The sequence below is a fragment of the Cheilinus undulatus genome, linkage group 2 (assembly GCF_018320785.1).
Source record: "Cheilinus undulatus linkage group 2, ASM1832078v1, whole genome shotgun sequence".
Taxonomy (NCBI): domain Eukaryota; kingdom Metazoa; phylum Chordata; class Actinopteri; order Labriformes; family Labridae; genus Cheilinus; species Cheilinus undulatus.
In genome coordinates, this window is record NC_054866.1 from 10,626,275 (window position 1) to 10,650,721 (window position 24,447).

Below are 24,447 nucleotides of genomic sequence, written 5' to 3' on the forward strand. Positions count from 1 at the left end.
ACGGATCAGCTGTTCTTTACTTATGACTACCTGTACTGAGCCAAAGTGAACCAGTCTGTTTGGTGGAAAGGCTGCTTACTTCTAACCATTTTAAGCTATTGTTTGCTTACAATACCTTAAAATATGATTTTTATCTGAACTTGTTTAGTCAAAGTGACTTTTTATCAAGTATAATGAGAGAGTTCTGATTAGAAATGAGAAAAATATATGTGTTAAGTTTTAAGTTTTTGCAGTGTACCTAAAACTGGCGCTCTTCTGATGGCACAAAAGCTTTTGTGCATTGTTAAATAATGCATATGCTTTACTCATTTTGTACATTATATAGTATAAAATGCTGGGAAAAGAATATAGCGATGATGATTCAGTAGAAGAATGCATTTGCAGAAGAACGACTAATTACGAGTCAACATGCTATTTACATGTATGCAAATGGGCAAGAAGTTGATGGCTAATATGTGACCTCAGTACAAAGTGTAGCTAGAGTCAGAGTTATCTAAGCCAGAGTTAAGAGGAACATACAGTACATGTGGTCTTTGGAGAAACAGACTGTACAAGTAGAATGTTAACCAGCATTGTGTATTATTTGCCATGACAGGAAATATAATCAAACACACCCAGCAACACTAAAATTAATTAAATAATCCCCTCTTCAATAATTTTTATAGATTTAATCAATAATATAAGCATTTAAGCTTCAGTGTACGTATATCTTTTATGGCACATCTGTCACCATCATTTACAAAATAAACGAACGCTGTGTTGTAGTTTACTACTTATGTTTGTGTGTACAACAATGGAGTCTTGAATCTTCACACCCTCACGCTGATGTGAGTATAGCTGCAGCACAGAAAGAGAAATAGAGTCAGGCATGGTTCTCATTAAAGCAGGTTGCTGCAGTCAGTAACATGGTGAACAGTTTAAAGTGAGCCTGATCCATTTTCTCCACTTGCAGATCAAGGACCCCATATTTTCTCCCTTTCTTTCGCAGTCCTCTCTTGAAAAAGATTTCTGCAGCAGTGAATGGTCTCCGAGCATCTAAGCCGTGGCCTGTGCCGCCCCCTCTGCCTCCTGCCTCCTCTGGTTGTAGGCGTTGTACACATCCAAGAACATGTCCCTGCACGCTATGCGCGCGTTCAGTTTGGAGCAGATAAGGAAGGAGCCGGCCATCTTGCGGTGGAGGGAGTACGTCTCCTCAGGTGGAGGGGTGAGGCGGTGGCGTAGCATGACGGGGATGAGACTCTGGATCCTCTGGGTGGTGCTTTGGGTGCCGAAGTCGAAGGGCTCTGAGGATGCGAAGGCTTCACCAAGGATCATAACGGCCTCTACATGGGCATCTGCAAAGGCCTGGTGAAGGACATAAAAAGGTGTAAAAATGGTCGTCTGTGTAAAAAATATTACTCTCTCTTAGATAGCTCAAATCGTTTCACTACAGTGTGTAATTGCTTCAACTGAGTATCATTCTTCTTGGTTTGTTTTAATTCAAATAAAGGTTAAATGAATGGAATAGATAAAGAAACACTCTAGGTTTCAACATTTTAGTAAATTCAATAAACACATTCTTATGTAGACTGCCATTCCTGTGCAATGCCTGCTGCATCAGGATGTCATCTGGCTGCACTGTTCTTCTTACTATATCTTCTGAATTGCTCTCACCTACAGTGTATATTACAGTTACTTCTTCACAACAAACAAAACTTTTTTTAACAAACAAAACTCTTAACTCAAAATCAAACCGACCACTGTGGCCTGGGGATAGTGGATCTTACGCAGGATCAAAAGTTCAATGTCCATGCAAAAAATATAACTTTTTAGGTTTTTATTCACAAAAGGTTTCTCACAAACAATTGGCATTCTCCAGGTGTTTTTCTGACTCATGCCTTCCTGGTAAAAAACAATTAACCTTCCCTTGTGCCTGCCCATCCTATCCTACCTGCCTATAATATAGACGTCACCTAGTGCAAAACTACCAAATATATCAAAACAAAAAGCCCCAATCAATACTTAAATACTCTATTTGATAACATTAGCAACATCAAAATCAATCCTTAAGTTCTCCCCAAACAAATAATAAATAAATGTAAAATTATCAAACTAAACGAAATCATGTGAATAGCTCCAACAGTCCTTTTTACTAATAAGCATGATCCTTAAAACCTTTTTCATTTCAAACCCAAGTGTATCTTTAGTAAAGGGGACAACTAGGAAGAAATAACAGTTCATACAGATGTAAAAAAAGAACAATACAGTCAGATGACATCACTTCTCAGAATGAACTGCATAAAAATAAAAGCCGACATGTGAAACTATTTCTGAAATTTTCTCAAAATGTAGAAATCTTGTCTTTCTTTGAACAAAGTACAAATGAAAGACAGCGTTACTTCTAAAAAGCCACTATGTCTTCATATGCTAGGTTCCCCTTAATGAACTCGAAACAAACTATGATTGTAGAAAGCACTTTGGTAAAAAATAATCTAAATGCTGTTTCTCTCTACAGTCACAGTGATGTAAAATACATCCACCTCTGCTCCTTATGCCCATTTCAGACTAGCTACATGTTTTGCTGCTTGCGTGTGCCGTGCTTGTCTGCTCTGGCTCCTGCTGGTGCAGCTTTCACACTTGGTGTGTTTGCTGCATGTTAGCCACATCTCCATGCTGTCAAAGCCCTGTCCTTCCTTAGAAGTTTTACCTTAATAAACCCCTCTACAAGTGACTTGATTCAGTGTATAGTGGAAGTGTGTCGGGAACTATTCAAAATAAAAGCATTCTGTACAACGAAAGGAGTTTCTCAAAAGAAATGGTATACTGGGCTTTTAATTTGAAAAGCACAAACCAAGTGCACTACTGTGCATACTGTGTTCATCTTTCCTGTAACATATTCTACCAGTGTGGGGACAGAAAGTTTCATTAATAGTACAGCTTCCAGTCTGAAATAGGCTTTAATGTCTCATTTAACTTTAAAAAACTCACGGACAGCTCAGTGGGCACATGAAAAGTCATCTGCATGTAGTGCTATCAAACATTTCTGTTTTCACTATTTTTTGTTTTCCTTTTCAATCCATAACAAGTTCCCCTTTCTGCTTTTAAGTTCACACCATTTTCATCATGCCATTATCCATGCCTTATGGATTTCACAGAAATCCTTTAAAAAAATGTGGAGGTATTCAGTACAGTTTTTGAACAAAGATACAAAAAAGTGGTCAACAGAAGAGAAGGAGAACATGGATCAAGCTCAGATAGCTTTGTTAAGGATAGAAGAACACATTTATCCGAAGAGACAGAAGAGGGTAAACCATATCAAAAATAAATGAGCACAGCAGCAGAGACTAAAATACCTCACCTTGGCCTCGAAGCCCGTCAGAAATTTCAGGTCTTTGGATTTGGAGAGAACAGTCGCTCGATCCCCAACAGAAGCTGCGTACACCACCTTAACAGATCAGACCGTGAAGATATGGATGTAAAAATCAAATCTAGCCAAAAAGCATCATGTCAAAGCACTGCAGGCAGCAGTATATGTACAACATTTTGGACATTTCAGATCTAACCAGAGACTCTGGTGCTTCATAATTCACAGAAACTTTGCAGAAATCCTGCTGGTGAGTGTCACATCATTAATGAGTCAATGTACCTGTATGTAGTCATCTGTGAAGGATTCTGGGTAGCCTCTGCAGGCACCAAAGTCCAACAAAACGACCTAAAGACAAGATAATACCGTTAGCTGTAAGCAAAAGGTATATTTTTCCTGTGGGTAGAAAAATATACAAGGAATCTGTTTCACTGTTAAAAGAATCATTTAAAACTTCACTGGCAGGCTCCTCCTCACCTTATTGGTTTCTGCATTGTAGAAAAAGTTTGCCCAGTTTGGATCCGTCTGCATGAACCTGAACTCAAACAGCTCCCTCAGACACAACTGGAGGATGTTAAAACAGATCTGAGGAAAGAAGAGAGTTTTGTGTTTATTGTTGTTTTCTGGTGCTCTTGTTCTCATTACTCACATGTGCAGGCCTTCTGCAGAAACCCATGAATTCAACACTCCCATATTCACACTGTGTTTGAGACCCTGCTGTTTAATCTGCCAGCAAATAACTTGTTTGTTTGCTGAGGAACTGATCTGTAACCATCTGAGGTTAAGACTCATATTTGACTTACTACGGGCCCAATGTTTGCTCACACTGCAAGAGAAATTAGTGAGAGGATTCCTCTCACTTTTTTGCAAGATTTGCAAGTGGTTAACCTTGCAAAGCAGATGGATTGGCCAGATTCCATGTCTATCATGAGGGGGGTCCATCCTGAATCGCTTTAAACTGATAAAACTGTTCCTGTTCAGAGGATGACCCGAGGAATCAGCGCCCCTTGAGGGGAAAAAGTGATGGGCAGGGTTTAGTTGATCTGCAAACCTGTAAACACTGGCAACCAGTGAAAATACTAGCATTGATTCAACTATAGCAGCAGTTTTATCAGAACTTGACCACAGCTTTTTATTTAAGGAAGAGCGAAGAACCATACTGGGAGATACAGTTCTTGTGGAAAAACATGTTTTTGCACTTCTTCCAACCAGCTTTGGCAAGAGTTTGAGTTACCAACTGGCTGCACTGATCTTTTACTGACATGACAATAGCTGTCTGTCGAGCTCGTGTTATGTAGTTAACTTCTTAGCAGCAGCCCGTGCCTACTACAGCATATGTTTTGTTGCTCTGACTGGCCCATAATGAATGAGACAGACAGAGCGTTGGTCAAGGTGTCCTCTGAGATTTATTTTGAAGGGTTTTTCCCATCCCAAACAATGTGTATGGGCAGTTGCCCAGATGGATGTGGATGTATCCCATGTCATGGATATGTGAATCAGTCTATCTGGTGAATCGGGTTATCAATTAATGCCTTTATTCCTTTTTAATAATAAGCATCAGTAAATGTTACTATTATCATTGACAGTTCAGCTAAGGCTGACCAAACACTAGAGGATTTTCAAATATTGAACGGTTTTAAAAATGTGGGAGACCACAGACATAAGGACAAATTCAAACAAATTTAATCTTAAAATCTTCTGAGTGCACAAACTAGACCAGTGTTTCCTATTTTTTCTGGTTACCCACTTTTTACAATGTTCAAGCTATCCTGACCCAACAACTTAGTTTTCCCACCGTTATTGCTCATCGAGCCTGTCTTCAGGATTGTCCTCTGCTTCTTGGTTGGGCTGATGTCCAGTGCTAGCTTGGATAACGTTAATTCAAGACTGAATTTGGTCCTGACATGGCGCTTTCTGTTTTACAAGCCTGGAAGAAGCCACTTCACCTCTGCTATATAGGGTTTCTTCTTGGATTTACAACACTGGCTGAGTTTTTCATGGGTTCTTTTGTTGTTGGGATTTTGTCTTTCTCTTTGTGTTTTGCTGTTCATGTTTAATGCTTTGTCGCAATTGTGATTCTGCTTATTTTCAAAGCACTTTGTAAGCCTCTGTTTTTAAAGGTGTTATACAAATAAAATTTATTATTATTATTATTATTATTATTATTATTATGCATGACTCCTTGGGCCTTCAGTGGCAAATCTGGCCTAAATTGGGCTTAAAATCATGCAGTGTATGTCCAGCTTTAGATGGAGGGCTGTATCTCTCCGTCTGTTGTCACCTGAGTGATACTCATTACCAGGGCCAGCTCTGGGCATAGGTGTCATACCTCCGTCAAGAAAATACACTTTTCGTTGGCATCATATCAAAACAGGTATTGATATTGTTTGATATGGACTTGCGTCATATAGAAATTCAAAATTATGGCATAGTGAAAACTCTAAATTAACAGTGCAGTAATGCCTGAGTATATAGTCCGGTTTCTGTTGAATTCCTGTGATGTATTTTAAGGTCCATAATATCACAAATGCTACTTTGTGGCAGAAAAATTCAGTTCTGAAACTATTCTATGAAGTCTTGATTAGATGCTGGTGGGTGAATGGGTACAATTCTGCACTGACTAGACAGGCAGGAGCAGGAGTCACTCATCCCCGTTAGAAGACGTGTTGATAGCAGCCTCAGTTGGCAGCTGCTGCTCCCAAAAAGCCATCTTTAAAATGTTGACTCTCCCCTCCTCTTCCTTATCATCAGCCAACTATAAACTTCACTTTATTCAAAGTTAAATGTAAGACCTTTCAAAGACACAATCAGATTAAAATTAATACAACTCTTGCATGGCATTGGTGCTTCTTGGATTTGACGTTGGACCTTATGGCTTTGATTCCCATTGTCCTATGTTTAAATTTGTTCTTGCATATTTTGTCGGTAACCTCATACTTGCTGATTGCCCCTGACATTTATTTCCTGTATTTTTTATTAATCTTGAAGCCAGATTAGCTCAAACTTGTATTTCCCAACTTCTTTTCAGTCAGCGGAATACCCATCCATAAATTCTGTGAATTATCACATGAACAAGCATGTAGTTTTCTAATCATGCTGTCATGTTTAAAACCATGACCCATGTTTGAACTGAGGGATTCCTGCACTTTTATTACTACAACATAAAATCTGCTGTATGCTTCCTGGATTTGGTTGGATTTAGATAGCTTTGGTGTAGAGGAAACAAACCTGGGATTATAACTCAGTACTAGAAAGAATATCCTGCTAAAGTTATGCATTTATAAAATCTTCTTTAAAGCCTCAAATGCCGAGAGATTTGACTAAATTCCCCGGTTGTCCATATCCCAAGTGCATCCTTCACATTGCAAAAATATTGAGGAAATTCCTTCGCAAACAGGATCCATATGCCTGCAGTTAAAAAAAGAAAAGAAAACATACCTGGTTCCTGGTCTCTTGGTCCAGGTCTACACAGCGGTCCAGTGGGACTCCCTGCACCAGTTCCATTGCCAACACCCTGCGGCCTGACAGCTCATCAATCACCTCAGGGACTTGGAAAAACTCGTCTCCCTTGAGCAGGGACCTGGAGGACAGATGCAAACATTAGAAGAAAGTTAAAAATAACACATTCATGGCGTGTAAAGCGTGTACATTTGCAGGATGTAACTTAACATAACATGATACAAGCTGCCTGGGATTTTGTAGTGAGGTCTAATAAAATAATGTTAAGATTGAAGTCTACGGAGAGTGGTTTAGAGTGTCTGTCATGTAGTCTGTATCAGTGGCAAAGATGGTATTCAAATATTAAGGGCAATTTTCTGATACCAGTATTTAACAATCAGTTAAATTAATTTTTTTTAAACAATCAACAGCATCAAAAAGTACAAAAGCCTTTCAAAACCATCAGATCTTCATTCAGATACAGTCAAATTTCAACCCAGAGCTGCTGTGAGTAAAAGAGAGCAGTGGTGTTCCTTTCAAAATCACAGGTCTGCAGATACCACAATCTTTTAGTCATTTTGGCATTATAGTTAAATTTATGTCTCCTACACACAGACTAAGAACAAGGGAGGAAACACAGTCCAAGCTGAACAGATATGTTGCCAACATTTTGGCACCAAAATAATGGCCGTGTGTATTTGTGCCGTTTCAACAGTGTGCAGGTGTGTGCCTTCTACTTCAACTTCACCGGTCCCTAAGGGAAATTTGCTTTGCAGACAAGCAAAAAAAAAAAACATGAAACATGAGAAACATGTTCATACAAACTCAAACAGGACAGCTGAAGGCAAAATCTTAATTAAAAGACATCTACAGACATCTGTGGTGAAAAAATGCTTAATATTTGTCATTTATTAACTTTAGTTAAGTAATGGCTTGAGTGATTAAATAATATTTCATCCTGTTTGATTTGGATTTTGGTAATCTGAATCTCCAAACAGAGGGAAGCAGCTTAAATGCCGCATCAAGAGAATGCTAAAGACCATGTGTGACGATTTCAACTATGGAGTTATACAACATTGACAATTTTTGCAATTTTTCAAAATCACCATCAAGAAATGACTCAAGTTTTCATGCTTGGGAATTCTTTTTTATTGCTGCAGTATGGAAAAGTGTAAAAATTATTTGATTTTTACTATTGCATTAGCTGTTCATACACCTGACCTTATGCCTGACCTAGAGTAAGAAGCTATGACAGATTTTAAGTTATCCCCTGTGCACCAGCAAACCTTACGCTTAACTTTAACACCTAGGACGGAGGAGGTGTTACTTTGAAAAGTCAGACTTAACTAATGTAATATGAACATAAGCACAGCAATGGTCATAAAATGTAGTAACATGGCAAAACAGCTTGTTACCAGATTTATCAATGTAAGGTAGATTTGTAGTCCCATCTGTGTTTAGACTGTAAACATGAAAGTTTAGACAGTCACCTAATTGAAAAGCTTTGTTTTAGCACACAAGCTCTGTTTGAATAAAAATAATAAAATCCCCTAAATACACTACGAAAAGTGTCAGGTTAGAATCGCGGAGCTGTCCACGCCCTGCTGGTGCTGATTTCTCAGAGTGTGCCAACATTTAAAAAGTTTTCAATTTAAGAATGTCACAATCATCCTTTAAAATAAAACAGTGACATAGTATTTAGCAGCAAAAGAAACGTGTGGGGTTCTAATTTAAATAAAAAGACAGCAGCGGAGGGCAGGTGCAAGGGGCATTTTAAACACTATGAGAAACACGCTACTATTTGTCATCCGGAGGGGCGTCTACGACGTCTTGGTGTTTAGTTACAGTAGTTCTATATTACACTTGATGCATTCGGTGTAAATCTGAGTCTAGGCGTCGGTCGTAGCTACGCTATATGGACTAGAGTATTGGGCGTCTGACCATTATACCATCGAGGACTGTAATGACATTGTTTTCAAAATATATCTACTTTAATATGAAGTTGGATCCTCTTTTGCAGCTATAACAGCCTCCACTCTTCTCGAAAGGCTTTTCACAAGATTTGGTGTGTTTCTGTGGAAATTCATGCCCATTGATTCTGTAGAGCATTTATGAGGTCAGACGCTGATGCTGGACAAGAAGACCTGCTTCGCAATCTCCATTCCAGTTCATCCCAAAAGTGGTCATGGTGGTAGAGGTCAGGGTTATGTGTGGGCCAGTCAAGCTCTTCCACATTAAACTCATCCAACCTTGTCTTTACAGTTCTTGCTTTGTGCAGTGAGGCACAGTCATGTTGGAATAGTAAAGGGCCTTTCCCAAACTTTTGCCACACAGTTGGAAGCATAACATTGTGCAAAATGTCCTGGTATGCTGAAGCATTAAGACTGCCTTTCATTAGAGATAAGGGGCCTAGCCCAAATCCTGAAAATAAGCCCCATATTATGGCAGGGTTACTGTTGTTCCTAAACGCTTCCACTTTCAAATTATATCACTAACATTTGATGGTGGGATATCAAGCAGGGATAACATTTCATAAACCATCTTATTGCAAAGAAGGCATCCATCACAGTACCATGCTTGAAGTCAGTGAGCTCTACAGAACAACCCATTTTGTATCACAAATGTTTGCAAATGGAGACTGCACGGTATTTCATGACCTGTGGCAAATGATCTGGTTGAAACAACTAAATTCAATATTTAAAAAGTGCAGCATAATACTTTTGTCCATTAGGTTTATGTTGAATGTAGAAGAAAGTACCAACTTTATTTACTCCTGGCTGGTGCACTTGGCCCCTGGTGTCTAACCACCCTTGTGGAAACATTTAGTAAATTGTCTCTAAGTAGAGTAACCATCCTGAAACTTTCTAGCTATTGCTGTGTGGTTTCTGTCTAGTTTAATGGTGTATAACGGGCTTCAGTGCAGGAGGCTTCATGGTTCAACACACCACATAAACCTACCTGAACTTCTTGGCACACTCTGCTTCCCTCTTGTAGTCACACTCCCAGGCCAGCTCCCTCTGGAGAACCTCTAAACTGCTGTCGGCAAACAGACCTGTGGAAAAATAAATAGGGAGAAATTAAAGAAGGATAAAGACACTTTCCTCTACCTGCACAAAACTATTTTCATAGCTTATGCAAGACTGAAGTATGTAAATAACCAACAGTTAACCACTAGTTAAGTTTATGGGGATCAAATTGGTGCATAAATTTACTATGTTTACCCTCAAGTCCAAGATTAGTTTTGTAAGTTTGACAAAAATCCTTCAATGCATTCTTAAGTGTAACATGATTTGAGGTCACAGTGGTCTAGAACAGTGGTTTTAAACTGGTTGGACATCGGGACCAGCTACCACTTGGTTGAGAGAAATTACAACCCAAATTTTTATAAAGAGCCAATCACTCAAATTTCCTGAATAAAAAATGAAAAAAAAAACCCTCAATTTTCCTGTGACAGCATGGAAATTTGGGAAAACCAGCTATGTTAAACTAGATAAATACGTAGAGCTCTTAAGACAAATACTAAAATGTACTGGTCATCATAGGGAACCCTAAAAATACATGTATGAATTTATTGCAAGTCCACTTTGAGCTTTACTTTGGCTATGACCCACCAACTGAGAACCCCTGGTCAAAAACTTGTATCTCCAAATAAAAATGCATTAAATTTTTTTGTAGTAAGGTTGGACTTTTATGCAAAGTTTGATGAAATTCCTTCAAAGCGTTCTTGAGATATCACATTCACAATAAGGAATGATCATGAGGCCTAATGACCTTCACTTTGACCACTAAATCAAACCAATTTTTCCTAAAGCACAGTGGACATCTATGAAAAGTTTGAGTAAAAACCCTAAAAGCATTTTTTAAGACACTGCATTCACAGCTGACCCATACTGACAGACGGATGACCCCAAAAACATAACACCTTTGGCCCTGGCTATCACTGACATGGAGAGTTCATTAAAACAATACAAACAGGCCAACTTTGTGAACGGGCTGCCAGGTAAAGACAAGAAAATACTGCAGGTCATCTCTCACTATTGGCCTGGCCTGAACAGAATCACACAAATATATTCCTTCAGAAAGAAAATTCTCACCTGTAAAACCCCAAAATACAGACATTACTAAAGCTGCAACTGTGTCATTAAATACTGAACTGCCCTTTAATAAAATAGTGTACAGAGTTGCTACTTGATCAATAATTGTGTTAGGTTTATTGTAAAATTGTATATGTGCATTTATGTTATTATTTGATTGCGTTTATGAAATATGTAATTTGCTTGTAGCACATGTTCTTGCCCAATCCTACTTATGTGATGGTCTTTCTGCTGTTTCCTCACCAAGGACAAAATACAGACCAAAGCTGGACATTGAAGTCTTTGCAGAGTAAATCTTAAACAGGAAATTATATTAAGTTGTTTACTTCCAGGGAGTCTGACAAGTTTCAGAGTGATGTTTTGGAGAAAATCAGTTACAAGCAAATAATGCTGCTGTCCATTAAAATTGGGGAGGTTGAATTTTGCAGTAATTCCTCTGTAAAAGGGACAAGTTCTTTCACGTCTCTGTATGGGGAGGGATTCAGGGGTCCCTGCAGAAAGTTTAGGAACCATAGATGCAGACATCCTCACTTTCCCTGGTTGGTCTTTTATTTTAGACTTGTTAACTGCAGCACCACCCTCTGGTATGAAGTGTAAAGGTGAAAAAGCTTGAATGAGAGGGAACAGGACAGACACAAATCTATAGTAGAAGGATCTGTAGCCAAATAACTACATTTTTTTAAAAAGGGGATTCAAGTGATGATTAGAGTTCCTCAAAAGAAGTTTGGACTCTGCACAAAAAGGCACTATATCTTTAGCATTTAAGCAACTTGTAAGGAGGGACATACCCATGCTATGGGCTAAAAAATGCCTCATTAAGATGCTAACGCTAAGACTCCTGATGCCAACTTCAGTTGATAAATTTGTATGACGAAGAAGTAATTAGTAGACGTTTTGGCCTGTAGCAATGCAAGTGCAAACTTGAAGAACCTTTCATGTGAATATAGGTGTTATTCTGTCAAATATAGACAAATTTAACCACTGAACAGAAAACTCGAGTAAGAACAAAAACATTTATTGATGTTGCTGTTACCTTCTGGCAGAACCACACTCATTTTTAGGACTGACATCAGGTTATTTATGTCACTGTGGATGCTCTCTGCCACTCCGGGGTACTGGGGGAATAACAGACTAAATCAATGTAGGCAGAGATGGATAGAGGTTATTAGGAAGGTAGAAACAGTGTTTTATTACCTGGATCTTCATGGCAATTTCTCTCCCATCTTTTAAGACCCCATGATGCACCTGGCCGATGGAGGCTGCAGCAAACGGTTTGTCTTCAAAGGATGAAAGCTTATCTCTCCAGCCCGGTCCCAGTTCCTCCTCTAGAACTTTCTACTCAATAAAAGCCATGGAAAGAAATGTTACAGTCTAGGATAAAACTTGATTGAAAAGTAATCGCACCTTTAAAATTCACATTCATACATGTGCAACAGTGAACTAAAAGAAGAAATTTAGCTTGAACTAACGAGATGATAAAAGCCACATCTACACAACAATGACCTACTAGAAACAAAAAGCTTTTTTTCATTTTAGTTTCAGTTAAGTTCCCTGGTTTAATGACAAACACTGTAAACATGGATCCACATTAGTGCCTAAAGATGCTGTACATAAATGCCAGGAGTGAGTGAGTGGTGAGAAGTAAACATAAAAAAGTCAAATACATGAATGTTTGTGTAGACTGACGACAAGATGGGGTTGGCACTCCAAAACCAAAAGAGATTTCATTACAAAAAAACAGAACTACAGAGCCCTGGAATCCACTATTATTAATGTAGTCCATTTGCTTATGCATGGTTATTGACTGGCATTGAAACTGTAATGTTTATGTGCAAAAAGTCTCAATTTTCAGAGCAATCTTTACATCGAAACTTCATATGATGGCAAAAATAGTGGCATTTTTAAAATTTGCAAGCAGGAACTGTTTTTAAAGATTTAAATTTCAGCCATTTTCATGTAAACGAACAGCTAAAACATAACATAAGGTTTCTAAATCAAATTATTCTCGTGTAAACGTGGCCTGAGATGGCAAAGTGTTGGACACAGGGAAGTCAGTCCATGCTTACATTCATCTGCCAGGTTGGCATGAAGTCTGCGCTCTGCCTGACCCTCTCAAAGATCCTCTGCAGCTGGGGGCTGATGAAGGAGTTATCTGAAGGAAAAACAATCAAACATTACAAGAGAAAAAGACTGACCGGTACCTTAAAATCCCTCGTGGCGATGAGAACATCAACTTTAACAATCAATAACGATGCAACTGATTCACTGCAGGCACCTGCAAGCTTTTGTGATGGGGAAAGTGTCAAACAAATACCAGAAAAAAAAAAATATATTAGCCAAAATGTTGATGCAATATATAAAAATCAGGGGTCTCCACAGTAATCAAAGTATTTCTAAAGTAGCATAGCTAGGTTTTGTCTGAAGTTGTAGCAGTTAGGGTTGTTCTGTATAAAATGTCAGAAAAACAAAAGGTAAACACCACTAATTTACTTTACATACTGTAAGTGAAAAAGGTCACATTTCTTTAATTTAGAATGCAAAATCTTCTGTCAGAGAGATGTCAATCAATCAAACAGTGGAAAAACTTACTTTCACAGGGTGAATTTACATAGCAGAAAACCACCATTTTTTTCATGGATGAATTTCACATAATGAAGAAGAAAAGCTTTTCAAAATGGTCTGTGTGTAATTGGGCCACAACATGACAGGGATTGGATGGTGGGATTGGAGTTAGGCGTTGCATCTTAGGAGCCTGGGCAATATGATGCATGGCCCATGGCAGAGGATAATCGTTGTCTATCACAGATAAGCAGTACAAAACATTAGTGATGTACAGCAACAGAACAGCAGCGTTTAGTAGCAGTCCAAGCTTCTCTTTGTAGCAGCAATTGGCATTACTTCCAAAATTTCCACAGCAATTTTAAACACTTTCAATTAGATCTCAATTAATTAAAAATATATTAAGTATATTCTTTAGTAAATGTAATTGGCATAAATTAAATCATTAGTGTCCATTTTTGTTAGAGATGTGGGAACAAAGACTTCCATATATTTTGGAGTTGACCAGTTTTGATCCCATGTTGGTTACAAATTCACAGCATAGTAAAGACCAACTTTTTCACACAAAAAAAATCCCCTAAATTGGAAATGTTTTAACTGCTAGATCTTGAGAAACTTAAGTGGAAAAAAAGAAAAACTTGATAAAAAATAATCCTGGTGGTTTGTAAAAAAGTCTTAAACCAGAAAGTGACTGTAGATGAATTAATGTATCTGATGTATAACACTTTGTGATGGAAAGAATACACAAAAAGATCAGTGCATTGAAAATTGGGCAAAATGTGTTTCTTCTTTTGGACCAGACTCTCTGTAAACTTTGTCATAATATTAACTTGTTCTATCAATCATTTCTCTCTTCCTTTTTACTCTAGCCTTCTTATCATACTAACCTTCTAAGGCCTTCACAGTCATTTTATATTATATGTGAGCTCACATAGCGAATTTCAACGTGTATTTTTTTAATGTTTTATTAAAAAAATAAGAAGATTACAAAATGACTGTTAATAAGTGAAAATGGATGGAGTTTCTTTTACAAAACACAGAATTCAGAAAAATTACAATGTTATATAATGGAAACACCTAATCTATAAAAAGAAAAGTACAAGATTGATTAAATCGACAATGAGTACCTTGAATGCTGAGCATCTGCCCTATCTTGAGTGCAGCCCCGCGGACCTTGCACAGCGTGTTGACAATCCTCTCAGCGTTGGCCTCTGACAGAAGAGGAGAGTCTAACAGCGAACCCACATCTATAAAACAGACAGCAGGCAGTAAAAGAAGGAGTATTAGTCGTAATTTAAATCATGATGTATTATAAAAACAAATGCATAAACAAGGGTAATCTGTTTGGGACGTTTTCTTCTTTCTTGTGAAAAAACTGCCAATGATACAGCATTTAAGACTATTCATACATGCAAAAAACCTGTGAGTATGTTCTTGATATCAGGTTTGATTTAATGCCTGTCGAGTGCTTAGCCGATGCTGACACAAGAGAAGGTTCTCTGGGGTCCACTGGCTGTCTTTACTGAAAAGCAGTTGTAAAGTACGGAGGGAGCAACAGAGGACAGGAGAGGAGTAACGAAAGGAAGCAGACATTTTTACCTCCTTTCTGTTTGCCACCCAGAGACTGTTTAGCCACTTCTGCAATGGCACCAATCCCGAGTCCTACAGCCAGTCCTGCAGCACAGAGAGAGAGAGGGAGACAAGTGATTTCAAATTTGGGGCCACTTAACAGATGCTTGAGGGAAGCACTTATGCGACACAGCAGCTGTGGCTGCCAGTTGAACCGTGAAGTAATTAAGATGTCAGATCTAAGTCTCAAAAACTGAGCTCAAAATTGTGACACTGGAAAGATTTTATAAGAAATAAAACTCTACTCTGCGGCGGAGAACGTTAGAAAGAATTGACTTGTTCTTATGTTTTTCTTGTTGCACTCATGCAGCAGTTACATTTAACACTAAAAGTTCAGTTTTGACAGGGCATTAATGACTATCTTACATGTGTATCGTTTTAATGTAATGGATTGTCAAAGTTACAGCAATAACCAAATGACAGTGTTAAACTGATTTGTCCACTGATGCATTTTGGTTGTTTTTAACATGTGTGTTTCATTATGCAACATGCAGTTAGAATAAGATATTTTTTTAATAAGTATAATGTTCGTACCTCCAAAATTGACCAGCCTGCTGATTCTTGTAGCTGGTACCTTCCTCTCTCTGGCTCGCTCACTCAGCTGATGGAAGATAGATTGGTTAATAGAACCATAAAAACATTTATTTTATCTCTTTCAAGTGATAAAATCAATCTTTTGTTTATCATAAAATACAAACAACGCAGAGAGTTCCCAAGAGTCACCTTGAACCACATAGCAAAGGCAGACTTACTATGCACAAGACCCATTACATAACATCAACTCATAATATGGTCCCAGAGCCTGTCTGTTTACTTCCTGCAGGGACCATTATGACCATAAAACTAATGTATATTTACTCAGCATACATGACTAATGAAGAGCCCTTCTGGCTCTGACAAAAAAAAAGTCAAACACACTGTATGCAAATTCTGTAGCCAGTGGCTCACAATCAAAACAATAACAAAAAAAGCACATCATCAGCTTAGCCTATCTCCATTGCATACTTCTTGTTTTGAAATCAAATCCTTCCATTCAATAAAAACTGCACCCCATCAGGGGTATTTGCTAACAGTCAACCACTGTTTTCTTTTCATGGATGATTATGGAAGCAATGTAAAAAGGGCTCTTCCTGATTTGCATCTAGAGCAACTACCAAAGCGTTCTGGTATTACTTGCGGCATAGGGCAGGCCACTTTAACCAGCTTTTCTTTCATTACATGAAATTCATCTGTAAAACAAAAACAGTATCTTACCATTATGTAAACACACTTTATATAGTGCAGTTTTCATTAAAAGAGTCCTCGACATAAAAATAATAATAAGACTTGATATGAAGGAGTATGTATAAGACTGACACAACACCTGTTATTCACATAAAGGAGGCTTTATGAACATTTATGAATGTTGTCATGAAGTGTTATTCAGTCAGTTATGTCAAATTAAATGCAAAATTTGAATTGTTTTACCCTTTAGCTTCTTTGCACAGTTATGTACAGCTGTAGCCAACTGTCCTAGCCCAGCATAAAGACTGAAATCAATAGGGGAGAGTGGGTTAAGATCCAGTTTTTACTTTTTTGGCTTTCCAGGAAAGGAAAAAAGCTGCAGGGCAACCATGCAGAGTGCAAGGTACACTGAAAACTTCCAGTCTTGATTTGGGAATTCCAGTGGGGTAGTAGTGTTTGTCAAAGTGGGTATTCTCTTAATTTTTATTGCATTAAAGGTGACACAATCGACCGAATGACACTTGATGACAACATTCATAAAGCCTCCTTCATGTGAATGACAGGTGTTATGTCATGATCATGACAGTGTCATATCAATCCTTATATACCCCTTCAAATAAAATGTTACTAAAATGAAAAATAAGCTAATGAGGTGGGCAGAGATGAGCAGTAAGTCTCTGCTCAGAGTGAAACTGTCTAGTGGTGCAACAACATTATGGGGGCTGGGGGGATGTAGTTACATATAAAGTGGACCATCTTGGGCTCCAGAACACACTGCCATTTGCAGAGAATCATCAGTCCAAGATATTTCCTCTGGACTGTTATAACTGTAAAATCAAGACTTACTGTGGCTTTATAGCAAAATTCATATTCACGATTATTATGATTTATAATGAGATCATAACGTTGAGTATGGTTACACGTTGAAGAAACAGCATCTACACCTGTACATGAATTTTAAATGTTAAATTTCTCATGTCAAGGGGAAACACAACATACTGTAACAAATTGTGCAAGTTATCAAGCATTTTTCCAGGTCTGACTTCTTAAACACAACAGGCTACATACACAGGGTATCCACGGGGTCTTGAAAAGTATTAAAAGGGGATAAATCAATTTTGGGAAAATTAAGACCCTTAGAAAGTATTAAAAAATCTTATCACGACTCTATAAAGTCTTAAATTTTGAAAGTATTTTTTCTGAATTAGCTGTCCAAGAGTTTGAGTCCCAAAAACATCGTAAAAGTGTGTGAATTTATTCATTTTTATTAAAAAACAAAGATGAACAGGTACATAAAAAACTAGGCTATTGTGGGTACGTTTGTAAATTGTCTCTGAGAGCACCAGAGCGAGCGGGCGGTCGGGCGGGTGGAAATTCAGAAGCACAAAGATTTACTATCCCAGCCTCTTTGAATTTTGTTGTATCATAGTGGTCTATAGTCTTTATCACAAACTAAAACTGTTAAGTTATAAATATCACTGATGTAAATGGTTACAGCTTGAAGTGGCGGTGAGGTATTAAAAAATGTTGAGAAGGTCTTGAAAAACTCTTAAAAAGGTATTAAAATTAACTTCAAGATTCCTGCATATACCCTGATACGACTAAGGTCATTTTGACTTGTTTTGTGGATAAGCTGTTTTCTATTATCTGCTTTACCTCTCTCACTACTCAAGCTGAACAACATGCAGCGAGGTAATTGTTTAATCTCAATTATCTTGTTTTCATGAACGTGGGAAGCTAGAATGGTAACTGAAGTTGAAACTTCATCAACTGCCCAGTCCTCCTTTGAGAACAGTTAGAATTATTGAAGGTAATGTAAAAAATCCAAGACATATAATTTTTTATTGATGTGGACATTGCAATGCAAACATTCTTCACATTCTACTTTTAATTATTTTAGTCAACAAGAGTCAACCAATAACGCTGCTTAATTACGTGTCCATTTCATTATTATCCTTTTATAGCTTTAGTTTTCCAAGCTAATAATACACATTATCTCTTCTCTAGTGATAACCTGTCCTTATCGTATCAACAACCTACATGATAAGATAAAATGTACCTATATACAGTAGTTTGTTCACCACTTTCCCAAGTACAGGATCCTCCTAGGAGCTAGCCTACTAATATTCTTATATATTCTATATTTGTATGTGTAGGGCCAAGTATAAAGCAGGTAACCCTTAGCCACACTACAGTGGGAATAACCTAAGCTTATTTGCAATTCCCTATCCAGAGATCAGCCTTTAAAATACATAAACTAAACAAAAACACAACAGTTCAAGCCAAACTCAACAATAAAACAAGAAGACCATTACGAGATACAGAAAACTGTACAATAAAACACTGTACAACAAGATCATACTTATTAACCAAACCAAATCACTTTAAAAAAACCATTTTACTTACACATAAAAATGATCCCAGGCAGTATCCACTTCTACCTCTGCTGATATGGTCATATACAAACTACAAGATAATGGGTCTGGGTCAGATTTCCCTGATCCAACAAAAGTCAGCATAGGCCCGATTAGGTGATAGTTCTAGGTGATAGAGGCATGTTCACAGTGATTTTACACTCCACTATCTACTCAAAAGACAACTGGGGCTGCCCTGATTTCAAATTGTGAGAACATGTTCAATATTTATGGCCCGAGATCCTATGGCATGTGAAACTTGTACTCTGTGCATTATCGCATGGAATGAACGCAACCAGGAAGGAAGTGCTGTCAGTTTCCAGTCAAAACTCAAAGGCAGGTTAAAATGAGTCCAAAAACCATCATAATCAATTCTTCCTGCTCATTTCTGCCATGTTTGTTTACTCTAAAGTTGCATTTGCAGATTTTGAGCTCTGAAAGGCAATGGTTGTTGGACAATGACTCTGTTAGTGTATAGTGTGCTATGCTGGCCTCCTCTTTGCTCACTAAGAGAACAAAACTTTTAAAATCTCTCCTTATTTGTCGTCTTGTGCAGGGTCTCTCACATTTTCAAAATTGGTAAAGACTAAAAAAAATCTTTTTGTACGTGCCATTCCACATTATTGAATCCCTGAAAAGAGAAAGCTTATAACCCAAAGAAACCAGATGCTGAACCAACCTTCTGTCTGGCAGGTTTGGCGAGGGACTGCTTCGCCTCTCGTGCTTTCTTGATATCCTCTGGTGTGAGTCTGGCCACCACTGTGTCATGAACAGAACGGGTCTGATAGTAGTACCTGTGAAGACGAGGTGATGTGTGGAGGAAACGAGTGCTTTGACCTGGCCATCCTGTCCCTGCAGAGCCTGCCCCTGTGGGAGGAGGACCTCCTATGGAAGGAAAAGGACAAGATTTATGACTCAACCTAAACATCAGGGACTCCTAAAATAATTGTAAAACACAAAAACAGAAACTATTTCCAACAAAATTAACGATTTCAAGCACTCAATTTAGAAAAAAATTGTAAAAAAAAAAAACATGGAATGGCTATCACAAGCTTTTCAAAAGCATCTTTAGACAATGGAAGAGATCAATCACATTAAAACATTTTTGTACAAAAGACTCACACAGAGCCATACTTTACTAGGACTTAAAAAAGTACCTGGTGGCATCTCTGCAGAAGCTCCAGTATCAGGGGGGAACTCTGACCCCATGGCCCATTTGGCTGCCTCATCAGGGTCCATGTTATCCCAGCCCTCAGCATCCGGAAACACATCCTCCTTTACGGACTGTTGCTAAAGAAAAAAGACACAAAAGGATAAGAGTAGTTTAACCAACAAAATAAACTATGAACATGCAACATAGGCTAGTGTTGTTATGCTAACAGAATTTTTAATTTTGATATGATACTAGTAAAAAAACGGTATTAATACCTATTTCATAACATGGTAACAAAAATAGAAAAACTATACATCAAGTATAAGCTACTTTTTGTTTTCAACCATCAAAAAGTGCACGCTAATTCAAACATACTATCTTAATTCCCAAAGATGTTAACATGGTTTCAGTACAGGAATGTTGACAACTAATGGTGTGTAGGGGTTTGCATGCAATTTTAGATGGATCTATTCCCCTCACAAACATTTTTAAGGCAACCCTGCATAATAACACATATTGACTATATTAGCATAACATTTAAGTCCGTTACATATATGTAGTACAAAGAAACAAACTGGACTTCTATAGTTTGAAGAAAATTCTAAAAATTGTAACTAAAATTTCTTTTTGTGCAATGCTTTCTGGATAGCACTGTCATCTGGCTGCATTGTTCATCTTTTGGATTGTACTTGATCACAGTAATTTCTTTTTCTGTCTTACTAAAATAGCACTTGGGTTAAGAAAAAAAAAATAAGGATGTCATCCCATAGAAAGGTTAGTAATGTCACATGGCTGCATTGTTCTTCTTCCAGTAGAAAGTTATCACTAAGACCTTTTTTCACTTTTTTCACACTGCTTTTTTCATTTTTCACCAAGATCTTGTATTGATGATGGGACAGTCTGACCACTGCGCAAAGCCTTCTCCAGCACATCCCAAAGATTCTCAATGGGGTTAAGGTCTGGACTCTGTGGTGGCCAATCCATGTGTGAAAATGATGTCTCATGCTCCCTGAACCACTCTTTCACAATTTGAGCCCAATGAATCCTGGCATTATCATCTTGGAATATGCCCGTGCCATTAGGGAAGAAAAAATCCATTGATGGAATAACCTGGTCATTCAGTATATTCGAGTAGTCAGCTGACCTCATTCTTTGGGCACATAATGTTGCTAAAACTAGACTTGACCAACTGCAGCAACCCCAGATCATAGCACTGCACCCACAGGCTTGTACAGTAGGCACTCGGCATGATGGGTGCATCACTTCACCTGCCTCTCTTCTTACCCTGATGCGCCCATCATGCTCTGGAACAGGGTAAATCTGGACTCATCAGACCACATGACCTTCTTCCATTCCTCCAGAGTCCAATCTTTATGCTCCCTAGCAAACTGAAGCCTTTTTTTTTGCATGCCAATGATTTGACCCTTCTTAAACCGACTAACATCTTTTCCACAACCACAGGATGTGTCTTTCGACATGGTTGTTTAAGAAATGAGAAGTTACTCATTGCATCGGCTGGGGTTAAATAACTTGTTGCCAGCTGAAAGATAATCGCCCATGCAGTAATTATCCAATAGGAGGCTCGTACCTATTTGCTTAGTTAAATCCAGTTGGCGACTTTTTTTTGGCCAGGCAGTATATTTGCCCTTTTTGCCTTAATTAGATAGGCTAGTTCAAGGCAGACAGGGAGAGTGTGGGGGAAAACATGCACCAAATGTGTACCAGGATCAGGGTTCGAACTCATGACAAGTATGTAAAGACTACAGCCTCTGGATGTGGGTGCCTGCTCTACCACCGGAACTATACTGTGCCCATCCTTAAGACCTTTTAAATTTTCAATCAAAGTGCACTCATGTTGGCAAAGAGCATGATAAGGGAGAAGTCATTGTAATGCAGATTGAGATGAGTGCATCCAAAGGTGTTGGAATAGGAACAACAATGGAGCAAGATGGCATCACTACCCAGAGTCCATGCACAAAAGTGGCAGCTTCCATGTGAATATCTTTTCTAACTGACTTGGAGACCTAGTGTTTCATATAAAGTACATAAATGTTAATTAAAACCAGCCAAGATGTCTTAACTTGCAGGGTTCTTTTTTAAGCTTCCGCTGTTTTTAATGCTTTAACTAAAAAAATGGAAATGTATTGTTTAGAAGCACGTAGGATTAAACAATCTGACAATCTCATCATAGGCTGCATTAAATTCTTCCTTTTAGTGTCGATGTCTCTGTTCTTTGTCTACCAATTATTTCATTGTGGGTGAATTTAGACCCATCTGTAGGTGTGCTGAAGTACCCTTAAATTTCTTCTCAGCACCCTTAAATAACAGTAAAAAAGCACATAGGCCTTTCCCACCAGTTTCATTTTAAAATACCATGTAAGAACAACTGATTAGCAAGTATACTGATAAAAAATTAGTTTATTCAAACTTCAGATCTTCTGGTTTTTGATCAGAATTTAATACTCAATACAGTAACATTGTCAACCAAAATGAGAAAATTGAATATAAACATACCGATTCCACTACTCTACTCTCCTTTGTAAACGGCAGAAGAAACCAGAGGTTAAAAAATGTGGGCTATAAATAGCATGATATTAAGTCGTAGGCTACTAAACTTAACAGAAATGTTGTCTAGGTGGTGGGGAAAAGTATCATACAGGTTGGCGTAAAAAAGCAATTAACATATTACATGCAAAGGCTGTTCCAAAATTTGCTGATTAAATGGCCATACAGTTGTAGTGGCATTCAAATATGGCTCAGCAATGAGTAATTTCATTCAATGTTGAATAATTTACGAAATAATGTACACATTATTATTTAATGGAAATGAAAGCAATGTATTGACTACTTTCGCAAAAACAGCATATTCTATTTTTCATGACCTTTGGAAATATTTTACATGACACAACTTTTTTAAGCAGAGTGCCCATCAAGATCTCAACCTAAAATCACCCGTGTTTAATCAATCCTATGGTGGTCAGATAGTGTCAAGGGTTAGTCTTAAGTGGGAGTTCATACCGCATTTCCTCCCATGAAGGTGCCAACCAGTCCTTCCACCACATCCTGTGCAGCTTTGACCCCTGCTCCCATGGATGAGTTACAGGCCATTAACCGGAGCTGTTCTCCCTGTGTGGTGGCCATGGCAGACCCCACTTTACCTGCCCCACGCAGCACCTGCAGGACTTCTGAAAGCATCACTACAAACAGAGAGGTGGAGAGAGGAGGGGGTCTGGTTAGATAGTGAGAGTGAAAATGAAGGGGAAAAGTACACAAAGTACCAGACACACCCACTGCGCTGTTCAAACTATCAAAGAAATGTCTGTGCAATGCATATTAAATATATTTAGACATTTATTAAGGAGTAATTATGAGTTCCTTGTGGAAAAATGTAAAACGTTCCTAAAATGTAAGAATGTTTAACCTTGGCTGTGATTGGTCGCCGTTATAAGTCATGCTAGTGTGATGTGAGCACGTGCTACCAGTGACGGTGCACAGACTTACCATTACATATATCTAAAACTTTAATGAATGTCTAAATAAAATAATAACATACACAATCACATACGTTTAGCATCCATAGCTAACTAATTAGCTCTCCTGTTTAACATGGCTGCAGTAAACCAGGTTGTGTAACACCAGCATCTGCTAACAGCTTTAGTCAAAGGCTAGCCATAAATCCAAACATCTCTACACAGGAGTTAATTCATCCACATTAAAAAACACAATACGTTCGTGAAAGACACATTCAGAAAATTCAGCGACTCACTTCTCCTGAAGCTGCGTTATCCAGGCTTTTCTCTGTGAATGTCCTCTTTCACTCCGCTGCCCGGTTGTGTGGTCTGTTTTGCAACGATTCAACACCCGGAAGTTATTTTTTTATTGACATGACATTGCACAAACCGGAGTCCGACCTTTGCTAAGTAGGCGGGACAAGTTGTCAAGTAAGGAGGGATATATTGCTTACACCAATTGCTGTGCAGAGTATCTCATGAATGAAGTAGAAGGCAGGATTAAGTGTCCAATCACTGTCCCGTAGAGGCGGGTCTAGAATGGAACGTCGTCTAATCAGAAATTGGGGGTGTTGTCGCTGTGGTGACACTGTTCATGCACGTGCTACGAGGCACAGTTACTAAACAAGTAACAAGAGACGGGGAGTGGTTTTGTGTTTTCGTTTTTTAAACATAAATTTTGCACATTTAATAACAGTTTGCATATTTTATTACAACTTTTTGTTCCGGTTTCTCCTTGTACCACTCTAAATTAACTCTTCCTGCTTTAGAAGGCCTCAACTTCGTTAAATGAAGAAGAATTATAAAATATATTATTGATGTCATAAAAACAACAATAATAATGATGATGATGATGACATTATTATTATTATTATTATTATTATTATTATTATTATTATTATTACTGTTGTTATTATTATTATTATTATTATTATTATTATTATTATTACACGAAAGACAAGACTTGCAAAAAATAGGATATTGTAGCAATAATAGATCTTACAAGAGATTATTTTTTTCCAAAAAAAAAAAAATATATATAGATAGATAGATAGATAGATAGATAGATAGATAGATAGATAGA

At 38.0% G+C, this 24,447-nt stretch overlaps 1 protein-coding gene across 1 annotated transcript; it reads right to left on the reverse strand.

Moving 5' to 3' along the window:
- Window positions 1-411: 411 nt before the first annotated feature.
- On the reverse strand, window positions 412-23,729 carry coq8b (coenzyme Q8B). The gene is made up of 16 exons (XM_041807658.1): window positions 23,621-23,729; window positions 22,873-23,051; window positions 19,859-19,991; window positions 19,381-19,586; window positions 15,598-15,664; window positions 15,034-15,108; window positions 14,562-14,681; window positions 12,942-13,027; window positions 12,070-12,210; window positions 11,909-11,990; window positions 9,740-9,833; window positions 6,782-6,923; window positions 3,821-3,928; window positions 3,626-3,691; window positions 3,338-3,424; window positions 412-1,344 (listed from the first exon to the last, which is right to left on the reverse strand). Coding segments are annotated over exons 1-16 (1,896 nt in total). The 5' UTR covers window positions 23,622-23,729; the 3' UTR covers window positions 412-1,035.
- Window positions 23,730-24,447: the final 718 nt, after the last annotated feature.